This window comes from Lepidochelys kempii, chromosome 8, assembly GCF_965140285.1.
Source record: "Lepidochelys kempii isolate rLepKem1 chromosome 8, rLepKem1.hap1, whole genome shotgun sequence".
Taxonomy (NCBI): Eukaryota; Metazoa; Chordata; order Testudines; family Cheloniidae; genus Lepidochelys; species Lepidochelys kempii.
Window position 1 is genome coordinate 10368442 of NC_136387.1, and position 13831 is coordinate 10382272.

Below are 13831 nucleotides of genomic sequence, written 5' to 3' on the forward strand. Positions count from 1 at the left end.
AGTTCTGCACCTTGTCTGGTGCGGAGAGCCTGGCCTCTCAGCTAGCTGGGGGTTCCATAGGGAGCTGAAAGCCAGGTTGGTGCACGTGCTCCTGGTGAGGACATGCACCACTGACAAAAGGAGGTTGACTTAACTGTGTAGTGTAGACAAGGCCTTAGACAAACACTCAGATGGTGGGAATATTGCCATGACTTAACTGACTGAGGCAAAGAAAGTGCAAATTGTTTTAGGAGTCATAGCTAGTACCAGCAGACATACAACAGCGTCTTCGCTTGGGAACCAATTCTGCAGTCCATTCTCAGACTTAAAATGCCACTGAACGCAAGTAAGGGGCACGTGAGTGTTAGACAATAAAAACAATGTAAGTTGCAAAAATACCCATTTAACTCAGTTTTCAACAACTGTTAATGTATGTTAAGTAACTCATGTTAGATACAGTGTATCTTTCTAAGTATACACATTACCACCACATGCAAACAGGAATGGAAGAGCACTGAAAAAACACAGTTGTAAAATACAAGGCTAAGTCAAACCCTCAGATTTAAGGTATCCCAAACTTTGAATAAATTTGGAGTTGGATCAAATTTTGCGGCACAGCCCACCTCTGACCGAAAGAAAGAGAGAAAAAGAGAGGTATGTGTGTACATCATGAAATATTTTTACCTTGATCAAATGGTTTGTTTGGGTTCCAGTTTCTGAAATAATCATCCTAAATGGGGGGGGAAAAATAGGAAATTTAGAGAAAACGTAAGCAGTCTTTTTGTACAATTTTACAAACAATACCTGCCTTCTCACTGCTCTCTGAAAATAAAATAAAAATTAAACAGATAAAACCATGAGCACAGTACATCATAAGATACAGACTGAACACCATTTGGTAAATTAAAATTAAGAAAAACTTACAGGATTCAGCATTTCACTTCAATGCCCTCTGCCAAAATTGTTTTTGCAAGTCTGGATTTTCATCAAATAACTTCTGTAATCTCCAGATCATTTCCTAGCATCTTACAATGACGTGACAACTTGTGGCAATAATGGAGATAGTATGTTGTTTGAAGAATGCAGTATGTGCCAAATCAGGCTACTCCCATTACCATACACCAGTGTAAATCCAGAATAATTCCACTGATCTTAGTGCAACTGCTCCAGATTTACCGTGGTGTAGTACATCACGATTTGACCTTAAACTCTGCACTTCAGTTCTAGCAAACACAAAGTAGCAATGATGTAATTGAGCTATATTTGTCCATGTTCCCATTAGGATAGGAGTTTGTAACTCAGCTCTGAAAACGTTATTCTACAATGTGACTTACAGCTTTGTTTTGTAACTCAGATTCTCACTTAATTTACAGCAGAAAACATAGGAAATAACTTATCAGAAGCCACTAGTGTATCTAGACAATAAATACCCTGTTTTCAAAAATAAGTGTATACAAACCTTCTAGCCGAAAGCATAGAAAACCCCTTTCATGCCTCTGCCTAAAGTGAATTTTATACTCCTAGCAAATGTTTATACGTTGGGTAATTTTATATCGCTCCAGCACGCCATCAGCTTAGGCCCTGAAGTATGTAGATTCAAACACAAGCCCCTTTATTTGGTTTCGGTATACAGTAACTCCACACTTAACATTGTAGTTCTGTTCCTGAAAAATTCAACTAAGTGAAACTATGTTAAGCGAATCCAATTTCCCCATAAGAATTAATGTAAATAGCGGGGGTTAGGTTCCAGGGAAATTTCTTTTTGCCGGACAAAAGGCATTCTATACATTTTAAACAATTTTAAACAAGCAATTTAATACAGGTATAAGTTTTAAACAGAGGAGATGCCCCTGCCTGACCCTACACAGGCACAGCCCCCTGGCACTGGAGATGAGGCAGGCAAGGAGGGTGAAGGTGTTGTAGGCTAGGAGAAGCATGTTGCGCAGCAGCTTCCCCTACTCTGCAAGCACCAGGTGTGGGGGGGGAGGCCTCAACCCTCAGCCTGCCCACTCCCCCCTTTCCCCTAAGCCCCCATCCTTGACCCACCTCTTCTCCCCACTACCTCCTCCCCCTTTACTTTGCATGCTGCGTCCTCACTCCTCCCCCCTCCCTTCCCTCCCTTCTAAACGCTGCCAGCCAGCTGATTGCCACGGGCAGGAGGCAGGAGAGGGAGCCGGGAGGCGCGCCGAGACCTCACTCCTCCCCCCGCCCTCCTGCCTGGGGCAATCAGCTGGCTTGCGGCATTTTGGAGGGAGGGGGGAGGAGTGAGGACTTGGCGCACAGGCTCCCCCTTTTTCCCCCCCGCCTCCTGCCTGAGGCAATCAGCTGGCTTGCGGCATTCCGGAGGCAGGGGAGGGAGGGGGAGCCTGCGTGCCAAGTCCTTGCTCCTCCCCCCTCCCTCCAGAATGCCGCAAGCCAGCTGATTGCCGTGGGCAGGAGGCAGGGGGAGGAGGGGGTAGGCACTGATACGCGGGGTCTGCCGGTGGGCGGGAGCCACTGGGCGTGGGGGGGGCATAGGAAGGCTGCCAGCTGTGGAGAAAGCAGGCAGCCAAACAACGTAAGAGTGGAGCATTGCACAACTTTAAACGAGCATGTTCCCTAACTGATCAGCAATGTAACAATGAAACAACGTTAACCGGGATGACTTTAAGTGAGGAGTTGCTGTATTCCATATACCTCTCACATAGCCTTCTTGAGCAGAAGTGATCAAAACTGAACAAAGGATTTGAAGTGAAGGTGCACAATAGATTTATATGCGATTATAATTATTGCATATTATTCTTTGTGCCTTTCTCACCCTTTGCAACCGGCTCACTTTGCATGCTGGCCTCACTCTATGACCTGGCATTGAGTGGTTGTAGGACTATAGCCTCCTTTGGGGGCACCTTATACGCTTAGAGGAGGATGGATGGGGGCCTCCTGTGTTCAGCGAGCACTGGGGATGCAATTCTGCCTGGCTCTTACATTGACTATATCATTGGAGAGTGGAATAGGGCTTCCTGTGCCATCCCATTTGCACACCCACATATGGGTAAGCAACTCTGGCCCAAAGCCTGTAAAGACCAAGGATAGTTATGATACCCAGTAGCAGCTTCAGCAAAGATGATTATTTATAATTTATTTTATAGGCATCAAAAGCGTTCTAGGCTTTTTCTTCAAAAGGACAGGATCTGGCACCAAGAATGGAGACTCAGCCTTGCCTTTGAATTCTTTAGCTTTGTTATGCTGAAAATCTTATTTTCATACAATGTTTTGTAATTGATTATGCTTTGCTGCTGGATTTACCAAGCATTAATCACTTCTGATTAATGAGACTTTTTTAAACCGAGTCCTTTCTTCTGGTAGCAGAATATTCTCTTTTTATTACTTACAATTTTTTAAGTGTTCATTTTGCTATTTTTTTTTAAAGCAACAGAAACTGTTTAATAATTCATAGCCCACAAAAGATTTCTTATGCTGCTGGCATATGGAACTAGTTCTGAAATCAGGAGTAGAGGATAAACCTGATGTGCAGGCATTTGAAAAGGGTTTTAGCTTAATTTCAGTGTTAAATGAACATTTTACTGCAAACACACCTTGTGCTTAATAAGGTGCAAAATATAGAATTTTTTAAACCTTTGTCTAGTCCATCTTCTAATCCTATTTGTCCTTTTTTAAAAAAGAGCAAAAAGAAGCTGAAATAATTTTGTTTTAGAACATTTATGACCAGACTTCATGCCAAAATATCATAGGAAAATACACAACAAAAAAACCCTACAAAAGGGAAGAAAGTTTGAGTTTTGTTGGTGTGGTTTTTGTTTTGTTTTTAATAAAAGCTTTAATGGCTTACAAAAGAGTAAATAATTAGTACACGCAGCTTCAGAGAGACAACTGCTCAACTGTGAAGCAAAGCAATACAAAACAAAACAAAAACAAAAACCCATAACACTAAGTTTCAATCCGATGACATTCATTTCTGGCCGAGCCAGGAGCTGATTGGTATATTAAGGGCGAAATTACCCATTCATTTCTGTACAGAAGGCCGAGAAAAAAGTTTGTCATATTTAAGTCCTACCTAAGATGATGATTTAAGTGATGTGTTGACTCTGTGTTGGTTCTCTGCAGAGGGGTGAAATTCACCCTAAACTAATTTGATATACGATTTTTGAAACCATATTTTTAGAACTACAAGATGCTCTTAATATAGCTCTCACTGTAAACGGGTCTTTCAAGCGGCTCCCTTATTACTGCTACTTCCTACAACTCAGTCCAGTACACTGATATTAGGTCATTTAATGCCTCTCTGTGTGAAGAGGCATCAAAACGTGCAGAAATGTAGGTGACAGTTCTCTACGGCAAGTTGTGGCACAGTCTGCCATTGAAGGTGATAAAATAAAAATATAACTGGCAATAAGATTGGCTAAAAAATTAATTCTAAACACAAAATAATGAAACAAAATATCAGAACTGCTGCACAGAAACACATGCAGTTTCAGCTTTTTTAATTAGGATCGGTAGTAACATATGTGGCTAGTTCTTCCAGTGTATGAGGATCAATTTCTGCACAACTGTACAGTACCAGTGGAGTTTTTAATGAGACCTACACTTCTCCACAGGACTAGAAAAGCCTGATCAAGCCCTGCCCATGATTCCATGCAGCTGTGTAACCTGCAGAAGCTTGTAATAGGTTTAACAGTGCATTATACATGTTCATTATTTTTATCCCTAAACACCCTCTTTGTTGCTGAATGGAATATAGGCCTAGTTTGACCATCGCCATCTCAGTCAACATCAGGGGCTTAACAGGTGATCTCCAGAAAGTGCAAGTCTCTGTATCTTACACTAAAAATCTGAGCTCTGTAGCTAGGGTTCCCAGCCCTGAGGTGCAAAAAACCCAGGATATCTGGGATGATCCTGAGCCCATAAAATTGGACAGTTAGCAGTGTATACTGAGCCGTCTTACAGATTTTCCCAAGACAGCTATCTCAAAAGAGAAATCCTTGGAAAATCTGGACAGGTGGCAACCTTACCTGTAACTGAGGTCTGCAACAGAATTGCGGCTCAGACACAGAGGGGGACACAACACACACTGACCAGTGGGTTACACTTGAATCTTTATACACATACCTTTGAACTCACTATCAGGTCTGCCATTACATGCATTGCCAGAACCACACAAGTTACTGTCTGCAGCAACCTTAAGGGACAACCTATCATCATTTTACCTTTTCTTAAAACAAGGCCTTGTACATTTTAAAGAGGAAAATTTAGATTAAAATGGAAAAAATCACAAGAACTCCATATTCAACACAATATGAAATATTTCAATTCAGCAATACTGCTGTGGTACCTTATGGGAGCTGAATTTTGGGTGCCTCAGGCTCTCATTCTTCTCTATATGTCGAGTACCCTGGTCAGACTACATCTCCCATGATGCACTACAGTCTCCCTCATGACAAGGGAAGGGTGTTTCATTTATGTGAGTCTCTGCCAATCTGCATCATGGGAGATGTCGTCTGACCAGGGAGTTCAGCCCACAGACAGGAATGGGAGAACGAGGAAATTACGCAACAACAGCCATGAGGCATCGTATCGTAGTGGAATATCCTAATCAAAATATTTCACTTTTTGGCTAAAATACTTTAGATTTTAACAAAACCTCCAATAACTTCAGGTTTTTCAACAAAACCCTGAACATTTCTGTCAGATGCTTTTCATGAAAAATTCTGTTTACTCAAAAATGCAGTTATCCATCCTAAAAAAAAAAAAAATAATTAAAGTTCACAGAATATTTTTGTTGAACCCCCCCCCCCGCAGGCAGGCTCTCTGGTGTTTGTGCTCCTGGCAGGCAAGACACACAGATGTACCGTATCGACGGCAGTGTTCGATATCCCAAAGCAGGAGGCTCTTCTGCTTTGGCACTAACGGTCTGTCTACCCTGGAGCTGGGAGGTGTAATTCTAAGCGTGCGAAGATGTGCCTCCAATAGTTCTGCTTAAGCTAGCAAGCGTGCCCATGGCCGCGTGGGAGGTGCTTGGGCTGGCAGCCCAAATACACACCCAGGTGGGCAGGCAGGACTGTACCTGGGGCATCTAGCCACCAGCACTGCAGCGTCCACGCTGCGGTTCTTAGGCTCTAGTTTAAGCAGAGCTCGTGCAGGTATGTCTATGCAAACTGGTAGTCACACCTCCCAGTTTAAATGTAGACATACCCTCAAAATGAAGAGGGACCAGAGCTGGAGCAAGTATCCACTGCAACCTTTTAAGGGATCCCGGCTCCCACTCCTGCATCTCCTCCCCCAGGATTCCTAGACACAATCTGGTGGGATATCCATAATCCTGCCAGGGACTGTCACTGAAACAAAGGGCCATCCTTTCTATTACTGTCCTTCTGTCCCTACCTCCACTGCCTGCTCCCATTTCCCAAATGTTGCCTGCCCGTCCCTCTTCACCCTAGCTAGGCATTGGCAGGGGCATTAAGAGCAGAGGGAAAAGTCTTCTTGCAGTGCTCCTGGTGACTAATAGGTATAATTCAAGCAAAGACTGTTGCCAAGTCTTTGAAGCCCTGGTGGATGGCTAAGATTCCAGCAGCGATGTAGGAATGCATAACAGGAATGCCAAATGCAAAGTCATACCCACTGCATAACACTTGGCAGCCTTGCTTACACTACCTTTTGCTGCAGCTTTTCAAAGAAGCAATGTGATGCACCATACTATGGGTCCATTACATATGTCTACACTGCAATTAAGAACCTGCAGCTGGCCCTCGTGCCAGCTGACCCAGGCTCACAGGGCTCGGGCTAGGGGGCTGTTTAATGGTCGTGTAGGAGTTCAGACTTGGGATGCAGCCCAGGGTCTAGGACCCTGAGAGGTGGGAGGGTCCCAGAACTTGGGTTGCAGCCTGAAACCAAATGTCTGCACTACAATTAAACAGCCCTGTGAGCTCAAGCTCTGTGAGCCTGAGTCAGCTGGCACAGGCCAGCCACGGGTGTCTAACTGCACTGTAGCCATACCCTTAGACTACCACATAGAAATTTGTCCTGTCTGCCAGGATGTGTGCAACTGCGGATAGATCTGCTTCCCCTTTCTGTGTTGGTCAGGGCAGAATTCAGCCTGAAGTCAGCAGAATAGCGGATAAGAAAATGGATATATTTCCATGCAAAGTTTCATGGAATATTTCCCCCTCCATTTTCCATCAATATTTCTTGACCAGCTCTACTGAGCAGATAGACAAGATATCAGCTTCCTGTTTCTTCAGTGATTTTTAATTTATTCTTCTTGTAAAGGGACTGATCTTGTCAAGAGACTGCTCACTGCAACAAAAATAAGTCTAGCCACAAGCTGGAAACGCACCTGCTTTATTTATGCACATCACAACAGAGTATGGGGGAGGGGGCTAGGAACTCTCACCGACTAATCAGGAAGTAAAGGATGTGGAGAACATGGCTCAGTCCCATAATATTTGGAGTCATCCTTATTATAACCTCTTTACTACAATTATATTAAACAACAATTTAAAAGTAATTTTAATATAAGCCTATTACAAACTGAATGAAGCAATTATAAATAAGTCACAATTTTCTGTTTTTAAAACAGCCTTTGCTAAATATATCTCAGCACTTCTGAGAGGAGTCATGATTTTAAAAAAATACTCTTTATATGAATAATTTAGCATGAAAACATAGGTAATGACTGAATCAGGCTTGCACTGTAATTAATGAGTAAAGAAAGCAACCATACCATTCATGTGCATTTGATAAATTGAATCTACTGGGTGTATAATTGGGGGGGAAGTAACCTGGGAGCTAAAACACATTAATAACGGAGATTGACAGTTTAGAATATAATATACATTGTACTGTTACAAATTCTATTATTCATTCTGTGGCTATTTGCAATTTGAAAGTAAAAAAACCTACCTCAACTTCCTGCGTACGTAAGCATTATAAATGAGAAAAAATAAATAAATAAAAGAATGAACTCAAACAATACAAAAGAATGTTAACATTTTCCACTTTGGTCTCCCCTCCCACCCCCCAGCAAATTTTAAAAGTATAATCACTAGGTTCAGGAGACCTGAACCTTCAAATGACATCTGTATATTTTACTTTTTTGACAAGCTACTAGCATCCTTTGCTAGTCAGAATTTAGTTATTTTGTCAGCTGGCCTAATGACCATTTGCAAACAAGTTATTTGTCCCAAAAAAGATCGGAAACCAAAGAACCATTTCCTTTTGGCTGAAAAAACAAAGGCATGGGTTGTTTTCCCTCCTCCCCCTGCACCATAGCTAATAGATTTTTTTAAAAAACGGTTTTCATTCAACACCTTAACAAGTTAAAATACATTTGACTATTGATAGATTCAATAGGAAAGGCAAAACTGAGCATGTTTCCATTGTTTAATGAGAACAGAACCCTGAGGCCATGAACCTACAACAGATTTTTTTTTCCTACAGCAATATTTCTGCAAGACGACAATACCTTCCTCGAAGTCTGTGCTCATGTTTGCTTTTACCACATTAAAAGTACCCTGCTATGCATAAAATAATCACTAATAGGAGTTTTGCTTACGGATCTGGACACTAAGTCAATCCTTTAAGTATGTTAGAGTAAAATTCAACTCCGTTCAAAGGGCCTGCCCAAGGACCTGTGCATCACTAAAATCCTGTAATAAGGTTCTCAGTGGAACTCAGATGGATCTTGTGTAGGATCTCTGCACAGGGACCTATCTGACCAGCTAGTGAGTGCATATTCAGTTATATGAAAGTGTTATACAGCAACACAATAAAAACCAGAGGGTCACCCTTACTCACAGTCACATTGAGGTACTCACTGTGGGTAGTCCCATTAACTTCAGGGGCACTACTTGTACCGTAAGGTACCAGTCAATGTGAATAAGAATAAATTAGAACTGGACCCTAAGTTACAGTTTCTGTTTATGATGTTTGAGGTCAACATCTAATAGTAGCAGGATAATTGAGAGCCCAGTAAAACACTAAATGTTGCATCCACACTACCAAAGCCTAAAGCTACAGCATATTTTAGAGAGTCAAAATCTCAGGTATATGAATGCAGAGGCTGCCTTTGAAAAATTGGTCCTGTGTATCTTGCCTTGTGGCAAAAATATGCAGTTACTGTGGAAGTGAAAATAATACGTTGTTCCTCAACATGCATAAGCCAACCAAACACACGTGACATTTACTGACAGAACTCTAGAGGCTCACTCACAGTTTACAAAATTTATCTTTCCTTACACTAAGAGCCTGACAAAAGACCTTGTACAACCAGAAATGAAATGCAGCTTCTGCGACATTGTCTTCATTATTACATCTAAATGTTCACCAACTCTTGACTACACAAGAAAAAAAAGTGCAAGATGTCAATGATCACGGTAAAAGTCTTTTAAAGCCACAGAGAATGATTTAGCCTCTGACCTGCTTTTTGTTCACCATGGCTAACCCACCTCATGCCCTACGGCCAGCTGAGGAGGAAGCCTTTTGCACGGAAAGCTCTGTGAGGATTTCCAGGTGAAGATTTCCCTATAGCATCCCATTGTGAGAGTGGGGGTTGTCCCCACGGTAAACCTGCGCGACCTGCCCCACACCTGGAAGATGGATAGTATGTCTGACTCCTCCTTTCCCTTTGGAACTGCACTCCTAAGGTCTCCCGAGCCTGAGGAATTTATGAGACCCCTGGGGCTCTATTACATTTTCCTGGTCTGTGAGCCTGGAGGGGGAGACATTTTTCATCCCCACTAGCTTTGCCCCAAGCCCTTCCAGTTTCTTTCCCTTCCCCCAGGGAGGGACTTTGGACAAGCAAAGATGGCAGGTCCTGGGTGTGGGTGCTACAGAATCCATTGAATGGAAGCGGAGAAATCCATGTCTGCTGGACCCCTACATGCATAGATCAATGTGGGATTCAGAATGTATAGCAAGAAAGACAGAAGGAGCTACTGTCAAGATAGTTGGTGTTCTCCTCTAAGCTCCATCTCCTGGAGTCTTGGATTTAGAGGAGAATACCAGTTTTTATTTAAAAAGAAAAGTTTGTAGCCTTCGTGGCTATGAAGAAAAGTTTGAAAATGTTACCCAAGTGCGTCCTAATGGCTCAGAAAGCAGAAGGCAAATAACAAGAACCCAACATTTAATTTAAAAAGAAAAGAAAAAAACAATTAATGTTTTTTAGGCCAGTCTCATGATTTGTGAGCTTTTGGGATTAGCAATAATGAGAGAGACACGGAAGAAAGAAAAATTTAAAATGTTAAAATTTCTAGCACTTTTGGCTCAGCTCTTGTGGAAGAGTTTAGGAAATGTGAAGGAAAGAAGAAGGGACTGGGTCATTTTAGTCACAAGAAGAGCGCAAAAATATGGATGCAAAGGCATCCCTCTGTCCATCCTTTCAGCAATTATAGATCATCTGGGGACACAGGAAACATCAATAAAGCCACTGCGGGGAAGCTAAATGAATTCTTTGTATCAGTCTTCACTGCAGAGGATGTGAGGGAGGTGCCCACACCTGAGCCATTCTTTTTAGGTGACACATCTGAGGAACCTTGCCTGGCTGAGGTATCAATAGATGAGATTTTGGAACAAATCAATAAGTGAAACAGTAATAAGTCACCAGGACCAGATGGTGTTTACCCAAGAGTTCTGAAGGAACTCAAATGTGAAACTGCAGAACTATTAACTGTGGTTTGTAACCTATCATTTAAATCAGCTTCAATACTAAATGACTGGAGGATAGCTAATGTGACATCAATTTTTTTAAAAGGCTCCGGAAGCGATCCTGGCAATTATAGACCAGTAAACCTAACTTCAGTACCAGGCAAATTAGTGAAACTATAGTAAAGAACTGAATCATCAGACACACAGATGAACACAATGTGTTGGGGAAGAGTCAACACAGCTTGTATAAAGAGAAATCATGCCTCACCAGTCTATTAGAATTCTTTGAGGGTGTCAACAAACATGGACAAGGGTGATCCAGTAGATAAAGCATACTTGGACTTTCAAAAAACCTTTGACAAGGTCTCTCATCAAAGGGTCTTAAGCAAAATAAGAAGTCATGGGATAAGAAGGGAGGTCCTCTTATGGATAAGTAACTGGTTAAAAGAGAGGAAACAAAGGGTAGGAATAAATGGTCAGTTTTCAGAAGGGAGAGAGGTAAATTGTGGTGCCCCCAAAGAGCTGTACTGGGACCAGAGCTGTTCAACTTATTTATAAATTATTTGAAAAAAGGGGTAAAACAGTGAGGTGCAAAATTCGCAGATGGTACAAAATTACTCAGGATAGTTAAGTCCAACACAGACTGTGAAGCACTACAAAGGGATCTTACAAAACTGGGTGACTGGGCAACAAAATGTCTGATGAAATTCAGTGTTGATAAATGAAAAGTAATGCACACTGGAAACCATAATCCCAACTATGCATACGAAATGATGAGGTCTCAATAAACTGTTACCACTCAAGAAAGAGATCTTGGTGTCATTGTGGATAGGTCTCTGAAAACATCTGCTCAATGTGCAGCAGCAGTCAAAAAAAGCTAACAATGTTAGGAACCACTAAGAAAGGGATAGACAATAAGACAGTAAATATCGTATTGCCTCTATATAAATCATACAATTTTTAAAAAATGTTAGAATTGGAAAAGGTACAGAAAGGGGCAACAAAAATGATTAGGGGTAATGAACAGCTTCCATCTGAGGAGAAATTAAAGAGACTGGTTCTGTTCATCTTAGAAAAGAGATAACTAAGAGAGATGTGAGAGAGGTTTACAAAATCATGAATGGTGTGGAGAAAGTGAAGACGGAAGTTTATTTACTCCATCACATAACACAAAACCAGGCATCACCCAATGAAATTAATAGGCAGCAGGTTTAAAACAAACATAAGGAAGTAATTCACATAATGCATAATGAAACTGTGGAACCCACTGCCATGGGATACTGTGAAGGCCAAAAGTATAACTGGGTTCAAAAAAGAATTAGACAAGTTAATGGAGCATAGGTCCATCAAAGGATATTAGACAAGACGGTCAGGGATTCAACCCCATGCTCTGGGTGTCCTTAAAGCTCCGATTACCCTCTGTTGGGCCTGGATGACAGGGGATGGATCACTCCATAACTGCCCTGTTCTGTTCATTCCCCTCTGAAGAGCACCGACCATTACTGGAAGACGGGATACTGGGCTAGATGGACCATTGGTCTGACCCACCATGGCCATTCTTATGCTAACTATGTTCTAATATTCTTCACTATTGATTACATATGCACCTTCATTGCTGACTCCTCTTTCAATAATCATGACTTATTTTCTTTTGGATGATTCTTAATCCTGCTTTGACGGTCTCACGCATGACATTGGTAATGGTCTTTTTCACAGAATCATCATATGGGTCCAACACAAAAATGTCACCTGCAAAGTCAAGATCTTGAAGTGTTCACCTATTCCTTTTAAGTCCTGTATCTTCCTTTGATGTTGCTTTTTGCATCACAATCTATCACAATGTAGAAAAGCAGAGGTGATAAGCTCCCATGTCACCCTCCAGTGGCTAGGTCAAGCCAGTCAGTCTCTCCACTTTCTGTCCTTACACAGCATTTTGAACCTTCATACAGCATCTTAGAGAGGGACACTATCTTTCTGGAAAGCCCATATTGTTGCAAGAGCTTCCATAACAAAACTCTATGAATGCAATCAAAAGCTTTGGTGAAATCTACAAAGCCCAAGACCAATCTTCTCTGGTAAACAAGCCCTTTCTCAATCAATCAGTCATCTCAGGGTAAAGATGTGATCTATACACAATCTTTTCAGTCTAAAGCCTGCTTGCTCAGTATGCAGTTTTTCAACTATGACTACCCTGTCCAACAGTACATTACAGAACACTCTTCTGGGTGCCTGGAACTGCTCTCTCTTGGACTAATCCTGGACAAATGAATTCTGTGGGAGCTCTGAGCACTGATCTCACTAGACTCAGGGTCAGCCCCTCTGGGCAGATTCCCTCCTGTTTCTGAGGTTTCTTCCTTGCAAAAACCTAGTATCTGCCCAGGGCAGATACAAGTAAGACAAATAAATTGTTCCTGCCTCCGACACACAGAAAAATTCATGTTTGTATGACAATTTTTAGCATCCTTAAATTTACTTAAATTGCAAGCTCTTTGGGACAGGGCCATCTTTTGTTGTATTAGTACAGCACCTAGCACAATGGGGTCCTGGACGGAGGCTGCTAGGCATTACCATAATACATATAATACATAATAACAATAATAAGCGGAGACATGTAGGTAAGCAAGTATACACTGCAAGGCTCTTGCGTTAGTTCTCTATTGGATTTTTACTACTCTGTTCTGGGTGATCAAGAGATGAGATGAAACTCATTTTAAAATGATTTAAAGCCCTTTCACAGTATCTCACATAATACTTTTTTTTTTTTGCGCTAACAAGAGAGAAAAATTTTTTTATTATTCACTATGTGTCAAATGTAGCCAACTCAGATGGATTCTATCATCATCAAAGTCAATCTACTGTATAACCGTATGTTAAATTAAGTACTCAAAGGGTATAGCAAAAAAGTGCTAGTTTAAGAAGCTGACATTAACTCTCACTAAAGCCTCTTTATCCAATTTCTGACAAATATTCTTAGAGGTTCCCACCCACTTTCATCAACATTTAACCCAAGGACACAGAATACATAGAAGAATTGAGCCTGAAAGTAAAAATTGTATTTGTACATTAACTGGATTTAAGGCAGTTCCTTTGATCTTTTCCCTGGAGAGCACACAATTTTCAGTCACACAGTGCATAATGAAACCATCTCAGGAAAGAACAAATATATTGTGACAGAATGAATTTATCCCCACTTCTAAAAGGAGGATATGGAAAT

At 41.5% G+C, this 13831-nt stretch overlaps 1 protein-coding gene across 4 annotated transcripts in view; it reads right to left on the reverse strand.

The window, feature by feature from the left end:
• The window catches only part of SPOCK1 (SPARC (osteonectin), cwcv and kazal like domains proteoglycan 1), a 471926-nt gene that overhangs the window by 291422 nt on the left and 166673 nt on the right, over positions 1-13831 (reverse strand). For all 4 annotated transcript variants that reach the window (XM_073355490.1, XM_073355489.1, XM_073355488.1 and 1 more), the window contains exon 3: positions 664-709. In XM_073355490.1, coding sequence (XP_073211591.1) covers positions 664-709 — 46 coding nt within the window. The remainder of the gene's footprint in view (positions 1-663; positions 710-13831) is intronic.